General features: G+C 40.6%; 1 protein-coding gene across 11 annotated transcripts in view; it reads right to left on the bottom strand.

The window, feature by feature from the left end:
- MROH8 (maestro heat like repeat family member 8) overlaps window positions 1–14,021 on the bottom strand; it is a 53,739-nt gene that overhangs the window by 11,612 nt on the left and 28,106 nt on the right. For 4 of the 11 annotated variants that reach the window (XR_004381243.1, XM_032845753.1, XM_032845754.1 and 1 more), the window contains exons 12-19: window positions 12,448–12,608; window positions 7,922–8,057; window positions 4,668–4,858; window positions 3,467–3,604; window positions 3,079–3,193; window positions 2,626–2,766; window positions 1,350–1,514; window positions 522–677 (exon numbers count right to left, since the gene is read on the bottom strand). Coding sequence is in view for 8 of the 11 variants with exons in the window: in XM_032845753.1 (XP_032701644.1) it covers window positions 522–677; window positions 1,350–1,514; window positions 2,626–2,766; window positions 3,079–3,193; window positions 3,467–3,604; window positions 4,668–4,858; window positions 7,922–8,057; window positions 12,448–12,608 (1,203 nt within the window). In the remaining 3 variants the exon portion in view is untranslated. Of the gene's footprint in view, window positions 1–521; window positions 678–1,349; window positions 2,368–2,597; window positions 2,767–3,078; window positions 3,194–3,466; window positions 3,605–4,667; window positions 4,859–7,921; window positions 8,058–12,447; window positions 12,609–14,021 lie in introns of those variants that run through there. The other 7 variants (XM_032845756.1, XM_032845759.1, XM_032845757.1 and 4 more) reach the window with 7 other exon arrangements.

The following is a 14,021-nucleotide window of genomic DNA, read 5'->3' as shown; positions in this document are numbered from 1 at the left end:
CCACTGAGCAGAGAGCCTGATGTGGGGCTCAATCCCAGGACCCTGAGATCATGACCCAAGCCAAAGGCAGAGGCCCAACTCACTAAGCCACCCAGGTGCCCCAAGAAGCTACTATTTCTGACTGAGCCTCAACACAAGTCTATTTGTCTAAAGGCCAGAAAGCAGTTCTTGAATAAAGGAAAATGATAATGGGATATTGTCATTGTCAACAAGAAGAGTTTGTTGAATCCAGCACTGTATTTAGGCTCTGCGCTAGGCTAAACATTGGGGTGGGGCTACAAAATGGTATAATACATTGTTCTTACCCACAAAGGACCATGATAGGCTATACAGAAGTAAGGAGTAAGATTTTTCACACAATTCACTTAGGCAAAATAATTGAAAGGTAGCCTGTGTTATAGGAGATGGTGAATAAAGATGGTACCACAAAGTCCCCGCCCTCAAAGATGGAATGCTTATTTGCAGATTTGGCTCTGGACTGGGAGTTATTCGGACATGAAAAAAGTTGACAGAGGGATTACCTTTGCTACTGCATCATTTTCATCCTGAGAATACAGTAGTAGTGGAACCAAGCTGTCCAGGACTTGATTCTCTACACCCTTCTTATCTGTGTGTTTCACACACTTTATGGAGGCTCCAAAGAGGGTCATGGAGAAACGATGAACATCAGGTCTCACCTACAAAGGGAGTATCCAAAGGGAAGCAAGTCACTGAAAGTGTTCACGAATAACTTATAAGGGCTAGGTTGGGTGAAGCCCCAGTCCTAGCATGAGGCTATTTAGCTGTAGGCAGCTGAGGGCAAGAAGCCAAATATATAGAGATATCAGGACCTGCTGCTTTGTAGAACTGGTTGTTCTCTCATTCTGCAAATGGGAAGTGGGGTCAGCACAGCTACATGCTGTTTTGCTGAAATTCAGAATCCCAGCCTTGCCATACTTGACTCTTCCAAGGAAGAGTTCATTGTGCTCCACAAACTTTTTATTTAATCTTTGGGATATGGGATGGGGACAGATGTATGGTCCCACCACCTTGACCCAGTCCTGATTGTTCCTTGAAAGACATCTTTTCTTATACAAACTCCTTCCCCAACCCATGATCAGGGTGGTACCTTGGCAAGTCTCTACATCTCAGTTTTTGTTTTTGTTTTTGAATCTGAAAAACAGTTAACACCAGTCCTACTAACATCACAGGTTACCTGGAAAGGTCTTATTAAGAGAGGAGATTTGAAAGTGCTGTGAACATAAAAAGATCTATATAAAATAGAATATATTTATTACTATCCCAATTTCTATTTCCTGTTATGTTGATTACCCTCCCCTAGGAAAGTCTCTCCTCTCTCATTGTCTTACATCACCAAATAGGGAGAACAGAGTCTTCATCATGGCTGTCAGGGTGGTGAAATCCATTGTTCCAACGAGTTGTAGGAGTATCTGGATGGCCAACAAAACAATCTTCTCATCGGTTTCACATAAGAGATCTAAGATGCACGGCAACAGACTCTTGATGCCTTCCCTCTGTGTGTCCAAAGGGAGTGCACCATCACCCTCCTGAGAGCACTTCATCTGATAGCAAAGTAGGGCTCCCCACCTTTACTCAGTACCTGGTGCTTGTTGAATTGGTAGCACTGGCTAGTTGAGAGCAGAAAAGTAATCAGAGGCCATGACTGCCCTCTCAGTATTGGCAGGGCTGATACATAGAGAAGGGGGAAGAGCTATTATAAGTTGCCTCATTGGTCAGAAGTGGGACCCAGTGGGGATGGCCAGTAACAGATTTAGGATTAATGTAAGAAATTGCTTCCTATGAGAGGAAAGTGGAATGGCTAGATCAGGTCATAGTGAGTTCTCTAATATGGAATGTATCCAGAGGCAATAAGATTCCTTGGAGGAATTCCGGCAGAGATGGAGGACTGTTAAGGGTCCTCCCCATCCTGAATTGGGATTCTGTTCTTCTCAAATTCCCAAAAGGAAGCAATTTCAGAGTTTTACAGTTTAAAACACACATGTAAAAAGTAAATAGAATAAGGCAACAAATATTCATGTATCCAAACAACCAGAATTAACACGCTAGCATCTGTCATCTTTGTTTCAGATATAGATACATACTTAAATATTTAAAAAAATAGAACTCAAGTGATAAAATTGAAGGCCCAGGTATTGATTTTTCCTTCTGATCCAGGCCTGGTTTCTAGCTAGGTCTGTAGACAATGAGCTCTCTTTCAACATGAATGTCAGCAATCCTTGTTTAGATGATAAATATCCTGGGAGCAGATATCACGGTCTGTCCAATGTACTCCTTAGGGGAACACGGTACAAGACATAAAAGGATACCTGTATGTCACCCAGGCTGTGATGACAGTGAGGGTACCACCTTACACAAATTATAGGTTTCAAATATTATGAATATACATGACTTGGAATTATTTCTTAGGATTTCATGAAATACTTAAGTCAGTACTTACGTATTTCCTAGGCATAAAATTTAAAAGGTACAAAGGGATGTATTCCCACTTGCTCCTATTCCCAGGCTACCCAATTTCCTTCTCGGCTGTTACCAGTTTCTTGGGTATCTTTCTGGGGTATGTTTGATTTGTGACTTACGAATCAGTGGTCTGGGGGCCCCTCCTACCATCTCCTGGTGTTTGATAAGATAGCGCAGTCCCTTTAGGGCAAGAAATTTGAAGACGTTATTTCCGTGATGTAGCCAGTCTTTCAAGCGGACGACAGAGTATATGCTGGGTAGTCTCCTAGCCACTGGACTCTGGAGAAGCTGGAAAAACCCAGAAATCAGCCAAAGAAGTTACCTTTAAGCCCTTTTTCATGAGGGGAACCACCTTCCCACCAACTCCAAAATGTATTATTTTCCTCTACTATGTGACAGAGTGATGTTTACACTGTAAGTACATAAAGAATGCTGAATAGTGAATATATGGCAAGAAGCATTTCAGTAGGCTTGAATCTGAAACTCTTTCTATCCCACATCTGAAGTGGATCCCAGCCTGCCATGAAGTTGGATAGGGCCCAGGAAGGCAGATACTGTGGCTTTAGAGGCTTCCGGAATCCAGTTTCCAATGAATCTTACCTCCACAAAAAATCCTGCAGATGTGATTTTATGTTTATCATTCCCTCGGTTAAGAAGAGGGACCAACAAGTACATGACTTTATGTGCAAGGAGGTGATTTCTTTCCAGCAATGCACTGCAAAACAGAACACCCAACAGGACACCTCTTAGAAATGCTCCTATCCAGACTGCATTATGCCCGGGGCCAGGGGCCCACTGAAGATTTTGCCCAGCTTTAGGTGCACAGGACGGTATGGCAGTGGCAGGATGTCTGAAAAAATCTGCCTGGAATTATGGGTATTTTAACCTGTGATGTTATCCAACCTTGGCTGCTATTTTAACTAGAAGGGGGGAAAATATCTAAAGCAATGCTGTTTTAGAGCAGGTATGCACGGCAAGGAAATCTTACTTGGCAAGGAGAGATACTCCCTGAAGATGGCACTCTTTTCCTTCCAGGAGGGTCCATCCTTTATTCTTTTCCATGATGTTGAATTCCTGCCAGCACAACGTTCTGAGGAGGAGAGTCTTTGTAGCTTGTATGGCGAAGCTAAATCAAAACCAAAACAGCAAAGTGAATAGAATAGGTCCCTCCAACTCATCAGCACACAATCACCCTGCTCTACCACGGAGGGGGGCCATGCATTGATAGCTCTGGACGGTACTTCTCTTCTTTCTAATTTTCCCCTAAGACTCTTAATGCTCTAATAACTTGAAAGGCCCATTCACACAAATTTTTAGTGTAAAGAAATCTAACTAGATTTTGTTTCCCTGGGAGTTTGAAAAGAAATCTATGATAAAATAGATGATATGCGATGCTAAACCCCTACCCATTGCTTTTTAAAAAAAAGCTTTATTTAGATACAGTATATACCCCTCCCCCCATAAAATATACCCACACTGCTTTTTATTATATTTTATATATTTATTTGTGAAGTAGGCTCATGCCATCAAGAGTTCAATGAGGGGCTTGAACTCATGACCCTGCATCAAGAGTCAGGTGTCCCCAACACTACCCCTACAACTTTACCCCTACAACTGGGGCCAGTAGAGCATGTGACTCTTGATCTCTGGTTCATGAGTTTAAGCCCACATTTGGTGGAGAGATTACTTAAAAAAATAAAATTAACTATCTCTATTACTTACCGAACTAGTAAGCTAGCTATAACACCAGAGAATTCTAAAACTAGAGGGTCCTTGGAGAATACCTAGTCTGACCTAATTTACAGATAGGAAAACCAAGGCACAGAACAAAGGAAGATTTGCTCCCGAGTACATAGTTTGTTCAACGAATGAGAACTACAGTTCAGTTCTCCTGACTTTTAGTGAGGTGTTCTTGAATAATCTGCATTATAGAACTTCCTCTGAAAGAAAGTCATGTGCCACCATGACACTAATGAATTTCTACTGAGTTTATCTTGGTGCCAATAAAACAGGCAACGAACCAGTGAGAGCCCAGAATGATTCCTGGGCCCATCCTGATGTCCCATGATAGCACACTGTGAGCTCTCCCTTGGCTGGAACCACACCTTGGCTATCTTTGTATCTACTACAGTGCATAGGGCTTAGAGCTTAGTGTTAATTAAAGTCAATGAAATCATGACAGGCAGTACCACAAAGGGGTGACCTCTGAAGACATTTCCTGTTCCGAGTACAGGCCACTTGGGATGGCGACATCAGACATGGTGAGACCGATGCTGTGGTGTATCTGGATGAGCAGTGTCATGAGAAGCTGAGGAAAGAGTCGGAATGTAGCTGCTCGGAGCCTGTTCCCCACAAACACCTCATAAAGGGCATCTGTTGCCTGTGGTAGAAAAGGCACAACATAGAGCTGAACTCCTGCTAGCACTGCTCCTTACTTTTGCTTTATTTCTGCTTGTGCCTGAGTGCTTAACCGACTGAGCCACCCAGGCACCCCAATGTGATATTTTTAATACATAAACCTTCATATATCAGTAAGAAGAAAATGGAAAGGCTACTCAAAGTGTGGGCCACATACCAGCAGCACTGGTATCATCTGGGAGCTGGTTAGAAATGCAAGCCCCACCCCAGATCTGCTGCATCAGAATGTGCATTTCAGTAAGACCCTCAGCTGACTGTGGCTTGTGTGCATATTTAATATGAGGAGCTCTGGTGTACAGAACATGAGCAGATAAGTCACAAAATGTAATGGCTAATTAAAAAACATATACAGGGCGCCTGGGTGGCTCAGTCATTAAGCATCTGCCTTCAGCTCAGGTCATGATCCCAGGGTCCTGGGATCAAGTCCTGCATAGGGCTCCCTGCTTTGCAAGGAGGCTGCTTCTCTCTCTCCCACTCCCCCTGCTTGTGTTCCCTCTTACGATCTCTCTCTGTCAAATAAATAAATAAAATCTTTGAAAAAAAAAAACAAACCCCAAAACATATACAAATGTTTAATCTCACCAATAACAATAATATAATTAAAATAACAATCTTTTTTCACCTATCAGCTAGGCAGCAATGAAAAGGCTAAGGATGCTCAGTGCGGTAAGGGTGTGGGTAAATGGGCATTCTCATATATAACTGGTAGAAGGCAATGTTTTAGAGGACCATCTGGGAATTCTCAAAAATTTAAGTAAGTCTACCCCTTAAGCTAGAAATTCCCCTACAATGGCCTTAATCCCAAGAAAATAATTAGGGGGTGCCTGGGTGGCTCAGTTGGTTAAGTGTCCAACTCTTCTTTTAAAAAAGATAGATAGTTTGATTGACTGATTGTAGAGAGAGAGCATGGCAGGACAAGGAAGAGAGAGTCTTAAAGAGACTCCCTGATGAGTGGGGAACCCAATGTGGGGCTCAATCTTACAACCTGGGCTGAAACCAAGAGTCAGGTGCTTAACTGACTGTACCACACATGTGCTCCAAGGATCCAACTCCTGATGTCAGATCAGGTCTTTTTTTTTTTTTTTTTCAGATCAGTGTTTGATCTCAGGGTCATGAGTTCAAGCCCCACATTAGGCTCCACACTGGGGGTGGAGTCTAATTAAAAAAGTAATAATAATTGGGTATGTATGACAAAATTTTATATGCATGATTAAGTTTACTGTAGCTCTGTTTTAATGGCAAAAGTTTAAAAATTGTCAAAATGTTCATGAAGAGGAAATCTGGAAATCAAATAAATGGTTCTGTACCATGTTACATATTATCTATTTTTAAGAAGTTAATAATAAATGAATTACTATGCAGCCAGGAAAAGGATAACAGAGAGTCTCATATTTTGAAATGGAAAGTATTATATTATTATTTATATATTATTAAATTAAAAAAGCAGATCATCAAATGATATATGTAATTTGATCCTACTAATTATATACATACAATTTTATAGGCTAACATGATTAAATATATAACTTTATCTGACACAACTCCTAAAACTAAGATAACATTATAGGGATTAAAAAAAAAAGTACATATCCACAAGAATAGGGAGAATAGGGGAGGAGACAATGGCAGATTAGAGATGTCAGAAAAATTCTGGAAGCTAAAGAAAACCTATATAATAACTTAGGTCAGAGAAAGCTGAACTATAAGCTGGTAGGGAAGAAAATAAAATAAAAAGTATATATTGATAGTGGGGAGGCTGTACATTTAGGGGACAGAGAGTAGAAACTTTGTACTTCCTGCTCAATTTTCTTGTAAACCTAAAACTACTCTAAAAATGTCTACTTAAAAGAAAAAAAATGGGGAAAAGGTATACCAAATAAATATATACACAAAAAATTTACATATCTATAAATACTTCTAGAAAGTTCATTTTTAGGGAGAAGATACAGCTAGGCTAAGGATGGTCTTTAGATTTTTGAAAGACTGTTTTTTATTTATTTTTAATTAATTATTTATTTATTTATTTTTAAAGATTTTATTTATTTATTTGACAGAGAGAGATCACAAGTAGGCAGAGAGGCAGGCAGAGAGAGAGGGGGAAGCAGGCTCCCTGCTGAACAGAGAGCCCAATGCGGGGCTCGATCCCAGGATCCTGGGATCATGACCTGAGCTGAAGGCAGAGGCTTTAACCCACTGAGACACTCAGGCACCCCGAAAGACTGTTTTTTAAAAAATCAAAAGAAGGGGCACCTGGGTGGCTCAGTGAGTTAAGCCTCTGCCTTCGGCTCAGGTCATGATCCCAGGGTCCTGGGATGGAGTCCCGAATCAGGCTCTCTGCTCAGCAGGGAGTCTGCTTCTCCCTCTCTCTCTCTGGCTGCCTCTCTGCCTACTTGTAATCTCTCTCTCTGGGTCAAGTAAATAAATAAATAAATTTTTTTAAAAACCAAAAGAATACGTTTTGGAGACTATGTGGGGACTGAAAACCCAAAATATTTGCCTTCTGGTCCTTTACAGAAAATGTTTGCCAACCTCTGCTCAAGAAGAACCTTTTCTTTCTATGCTATATTCTTCCATATTATTTGACTTTTTTCTTTACGAGTTGTGTATTACTCTTTAACTATTATGAATATTTCATTTGATTTTATGTAGGTGCCATGCCTGAGGTAGAGCCCAATGTGGACCTTGAACTCACAACCCTGAGATGAGACCAGAGCTGAGATCAAGAGCCAGACAACTAACCAACTGAGACACCCAGGTGCCCCAGATAATACATATTTTTTAAAGGGAACATTTTAACCACACTGATTAAACCAAACTTCATTAAACCATACTGATTCCTTCATTCTCCCGAGCGCCCTCCATGTCAATCCCTTGGTAGAGACATTATAGATTTATACATGGATGACAGAAGCAAACTTTGAGAGGGATGAAGAAAGACACTCTCCAAACGGAGTGTTGGACCAGTTGTCGCAAGAGAGGGAGCATGTTGTGCTGAAGTAGGGAGGGGCAAAGCTCAATGGCTTACAGCAACAGCCACATAGGCCATCTTCTCTTGGGTGGGCGCATTATGGCATTTCTGTAGCTTCCTCAGAAGTCTCCACAGAATCCAGGTAGTGCTGGGCAGTTCCACCTCCAGAGTTCTCCACACCTCAGACAGATGCCTAGAAATCCCAAAGAACAGGAGGCTTCAGGCAATAGCTTATCCTAAGCCCACCATGATGACCATAACCTTCCTAGAATCTGGAATCTGATCTAGAAGTGCTTTTCTTCTCTGCTCAGCTCTATGAAAAGTCTTATAATCTGATTTCACTACAGTTACTCTTAGTTTTTTTTTTTTTTTTTTTTAAGATTTTATTTATTTGTCAGAGAGAGGGGTGGCTCAGTCAGTTAAGCAGATCATGATCCCAGATCAGCTCAGATCATGATCCCAGTGTCCTGGGACCAAGGCCTATGTCTGGCTCCCCACTCAGTGGGGAGTTTGCCTCTCCCTTTTCCCTGGCCATGCTTGTGCTCTCTCTCTCACTCTCTCTCAAATAAATAAATAAATAAATAAATAAATAAATAAATAAAATCTTTAAAAAAGAGAGAGGAAAAGTGAGTGAACAAGCAGGGGGAATGGCAGGCAGAGGGAGAAGCAGGCTCCCTGCTGAGCAAGGAGCCTGATGTGGGACTCAATCCCAGGACCCTGGGATCATGATCTGAACTGAAGTCAGAGGCTTAACTGACTTGAGCCATGCAGGTGCCCCATTCTCAGTGTTTTATAAACTCAAGTTCCTATGCCTCATCATGGACTTCAGGACAAACTAGTCTTAATTTACCTTTTCAATCTCACCTTTTATTCTGCTAAAAATATGTCACATACATACCTGTGCTCTGGCTATCCCAGACCATTCACCTTTTCCAAACTAACACCGGAATTTGACAGCTCTAGCTCTGCCCATCTCATTTCCTTAAACTGGAAGGTCCCTTCCAAAACTCTCCCTTGCCCATCAAAACCCTTCTAGGTCCTGCTCCAATATCCTCTCTTCTGTGACGCTCTTGCTGCTTCTTTACCATGTCTCTTATGAGGATTCTCATAACACTTCCAAAAATTAAAAAAAAACTTTTTTTTTCAAAACTTCTTGTGTATAGAGGTTGCCTCAATCTTACGTGTGCTATTTTCGGTTCTCTGTACATGTCTATCTGTTCCCTCTGGAGGCAGGGATGATGCCCAGTTTTTCTTCCATGAATCCCTCAAGGTCTAGCACAATGCCAGGCCCACAGAAGGCATTCACAGATAGATTTATTTAACCCAGTCTATGGTCCTTAAATTTTGGACAAGCGCAAGCACAGAATAAAGCTTTGATTTTTTTCAGAAAAGATCTCTTCTCCCTCTCTCTCTTTTTAAAGACTTTATTTATTTGACGGAGAGAGGGGAGGTGCACACAAACAGGGGGAGCTACAGAGGGGTTGGGAGAAGCAGGCTCTCCGCTGAGCCCGAAGCCTGATGCGGGGCTCGATCCCAGGACCCTGGGATCATGACCTGAGCTGATGGCAAATGCTTAACCAACTGAACCACCCAGGCACCAGGAAGAGATCTCCTCTTGAAGAAAGACAGTGTGTAATAACTCTCTTCTATTGTTGACTCAAAGGTGGGGCATGAGTCATATATATATATATAATTGTATATAAACACTGTAAAGGAGCATTATGGGGGGAAGATTGGGAGTTACTCATGGTTTTGACCCATTACCTTATTTTCGAATCTATCACAAGGTATCTTTGTGTGCTAGATCAAGTGTGGTCTTCCAGTTGTCTATGTATCAGAATCGCTCTAAAAATTGAGAGACTTAAGGACTATTCCAACATGTCATTCCCTACTCTGATAATACTAATCTGTGAATAAAACAGAGTAAGAAGGTCTTAAAGGACTCCTAAAGGGAAGGCCAGAAAGGCAATGTGAAATGCTGAAAAGGCTCATAGCTGGTGAAGTAGACTACAGAAGATGAACATTCATTCTTGGGATGAAATTAAGAAATTCCTATACTTACTTAGCTTTTTTTTTTTCTCTCTGAATTCCTGAGGCTGTAAATGAAGTAATTTGAAAAGCTATTTCTTGTGAAAGAAGTGTTTTAAAAATGCTTTTGGTCTGCTGCACAGTTGTAAGTGTGCTGGGAATGCATCTGAATTAGGAAAACACAATGTTAGCCTATAAGGCATCGGTTTACATATTTTAGCGTGAAAAAAAAATCATCTGGAGAGTTTGCTAAAAATATGGGACAGGTTTTACCTCCAGTGATACTGATCCTGTAGATGTGACATGGTTTTTGTTTGCCCATCAGCCCTTTGGGAATGGGAATTCATCAAGCTGTTTCATCCCTTCCTTGTGTTTTGTTTTGCCTTTCCCTTCTGTCTGGAATTCCTTTTCCACTGCCCTGTCCCACCTTCTAGTTGGCTAACTTACACTAAATACTCAGCTTGGGGCAGCCCTGCTTTTAGCAATCCCTTCCCACCCAGTCTTTCATCTAGTTAAGTCATCTCCTATGAGCTTCCAAAGAACTGTCTTATTTATTTTGCTTTGGAATCCTGTTAGTCGTCTGTGTCTGCTCCCAGACTGTGCACTGCCTGAGGTCAGGGTCCGTGTCCTGTCCCTTATCTCCCCAGCCCAAACAGCACCTTGCACATAGCAGATGCTTTGAACAGACTCCTAAAAACAATCACCCAATCTGCATGTAAACCAGCTAAAAGACTTCAGGTAAATGACCAAAAATATAATAAGAATGAAATTTCCTGACTATGCCATTTTCATTTCTAGCAGATTGCACAATTCTCATATGATCTAAAGCAGTAGGTTCTCAAATTCATCCAAGAGCTAGAACAAATACAAACAATAAAATAATGCTAAAGTTACACTTTAAAATAACTAAGTATATTTAATATTTTGTACTAAATCATATGTTTCATATAAGGATCTAGTGTAGATAAGATGAAGCAAGTAGTAAAGATTTTGTTTTGTTTTGTTTTTGTTTTAATTTTATTTATTTGACAGAGAGAAAGAGAGAGAGCGCCAACAGGGGGAGCAGCAGGAAGAGGGAGAAGCAGACTCCTTGCAGAGCAGGGAGCCCAATACAGAACTCGATCCCAGGACCCAGGGATTATGACCTGAGCTGAGGGCAGGCATTTAACGACTGAGACAACCAGGTATCCCGACAAGTAGTAAAGATAACAATAATGTATTAGAGAAAAGTATAAAAGAATATTCTATTTTATTTTAGTCAATTAATTTACTTTAAAGATTTTATTTTTAGGTAATCTCTACACCCAATGTGGGGCTTGAATTTACAGCCCTGAAATAGAGTTGCATGCTCTACCAACTGAGTAGAGTTTTTCTTCTTATTAAAGAATAAAATTCTTTATTCTTTAACAAAGAATATTAAAAAATAGATATGTATTAACTCGTTTTTTTCTTTGGATGGGTAAAAATCTTTTATTTGATTTAGTGGTAGAGTGTCTTATATTCAGCTTAAACCAATCAAATCAGTTAAAAAAAAAAAGTCACTAAAAAAAAAAAAATCAGCACTACACCAAGACACTGTGAGAACCATTCACTGAAAGTGGTTTTCAAACAGTTTAAAGCTAGGAAATCTTTTCTCCAAATACAATAACTACCCAGAATTGTGATACATGAAGCAGACAAGATGAGATGTCACTTTGGGGCATCTGGCTGGCTCAGTTGGTAGAGCATATAACTCAGTCTTGGGGTCATGAGTTTGAGCCCCAAGTCGGGTGTACAGCTTACATTAAAAAAAAAAGAAAGAAAGAAAAGTAAGAGACAGATGACACTCTGGTTGAAGGGGGTGGGGGCCTAGAACCTTCTCTTAATGCCTCACTGCCTTCCTCAGAAGGGATCTCTTGGAAATTCCAGGATGTCTCCAACTCTGAAAGCTACAAATCTTAAAAAAAAAAAAAAATCTTGTTTGTTCCTCCAAATGATTTATTCTTATTTATGGATTTATTTTTCTTTTTTGTGTTTATGTTCTGGCTAAATCTCAAGTACATCACAGACATCATGATATTTACCCCTAAATCACTTCAGCATTGATCTCCTAGGAATAAGAACATTTTTCTGTATAACCACATTGCCATTTCATTCCTAAGAAAGTTACACTAATTCAGTAATCAATTACAGAGTCTATATTGAAATTTTCTCAAAATGTTCTTTTCGTAGCTTTCATTTTCATCCAGGATCCAATAAAGTTCACATATTGCATTTGGTTATGTTTCTTTAGTGTCTTTTTATTTAGAATAGTGGCCCCAGCATGTTTTCTTTCATGACATTAATTTTTTTGAAGAGTTCAATCCAGCTGTCTTATAAAATGTTCTCATTCTGGATTTGTTGGATTGTTTCCTTATGTTTATGCATTATATCCTGACATATATTGCACTATCTGTCTATATCTTATCTCTTCTACAAGAATATCATCAGATTTTTGAGAGCAGCCACATTCAACAATACCAGGGGCTGTGTCACCTACCCCAGTTTAATTCAGAGGCTGTACCAGGTTCTGTTACCTGTCATATGGTACTGGATGACACAGAAGGTGGCTGATCACTGTATCTGTGTACTTGGGCCTGGAGATAAACAAACTCACAGTATTTATGATTTGTCGTCGGACTCTAGGCTGGCTGATTATGGAGAGCCGGGCACAGATCACTCCCATAATTTCTGGCACCTGAAGAAGGAAAACAAATCACTAAGACCTTAATCGATTCTATGGGACAACGACAGTTACTGAGGATACTGTGGCTCTTTCTGAAAGATCCTGGGGGGGTGACAAGAATGTTTAATATATTATCAAAACTACTTAAGGGGCACCTGGGGTGGCATAGTCGGTTGAGCTCTTGGTTTCTGCTCTGGTTGTGATCTCATGGGTTGTGAGAATGAGCCCCATGTCAGCCCCAGCTCTCTCTACCCCCCCATAAATAAATCTTAAAAAAATATTTTATCTATTTATTTAAGAGAGAGAGAGAGAGAGTGAGAGAGCGCACAAGCAAGGGGGAGGGGGCAGAGGGAGAAACCAATTCCCTGCTAAGCAGGGAGCCTGACATAGGCCTCAAACCCTGGACCCTAGGATCACCACCTGAGCCAAGGGCAGACACTTAATGGCCTGAGGCACCCAGGCAGGCTAATAAATAAATCTTAAAAAAAAAACTACTTAAAATAAATCTGCATGTATGTATACATACATAAGACAATTTAGAGGAACTTACAAAGATATTAATAATATGACTTTGATTGATGGGATATTTATTTTTTTGCTTACATATTTTTAAATTTCTCTTTGATGACTATACATTGATTTATAATAAACCAAACTAGTAAAAGTGTTGTAAGGAAGTTGGGATTTTTTTTCCACTCTGACTCTGAGAATGTCAGAGGAGTCCAACTTGCCTTCCACCCAGAGATGTCTACCATACTCAGGAGAAGGAAACAGGAGCCATCGAGCTTTGGTCCATTATTTTGCTTGGCCTACTCTGCCCACTCATAGACTCATGGCTTCAAGTCTGTGGCAATGTCAGCCTCTCAGAGAGGCAGTCATCAACACCCTTATAATAAAATGGCCCTCATTACGCCCAGTTGCCAGAAGCTGGTTTAAGCTGGCATGCGATGCAATTCTGGTCACTGAAACATGGGGGAAAAAAACCTTTTGGGAAACACATTTCTCCCTGATTAAAGGGACAAAAGGAGGACAATATCTCTCTTCTTTGCTGGATATAGCCTTATTTTCTCATAAAGTCTAAAATTGCTGTGAACACCTTATGATTACATGAACGGGAAGCGTTCATGTAGTCATAAGGAAAAGCCCCTGGCTCTTTGATGACACTGATGAGTTGCTGAGCCAGGTTCTAGAAAATGCTTCCAGCCTTCTTCTTATACAAGAAGATAAACCCTTTATTTTTTTAAAAAGTTTTATTTATTTATTTATTTGACAGACAGAGATCACAAGTAGGCTGAGAGGCAGGTAGAGAGAGAGAGGCAGAAGCAGGCTCCCCGCTGAACAGAGCCCGATGCGGGGCTCGATCCCAGGACCCTGAGACCATGACCTGAGCAGAAGACAGACGCTTAACCCACTGAGCCACCCAGG

This window comes from Lontra canadensis, unplaced genomic scaffold, assembly GCF_010015895.1.
Source record: "Lontra canadensis isolate GAN:19392208 unplaced genomic scaffold, GSC_riverotter_1.0 scaffold169, whole genome shotgun sequence".
NCBI classification, from domain to species: Eukaryota; Metazoa; Chordata; class Mammalia; order Carnivora; family Mustelidae; genus Lontra; species Lontra canadensis.
Note: the sequence above shows the minus strand (reverse complement) of the source record. Positions and strands in the feature narration are given on the sequence as shown.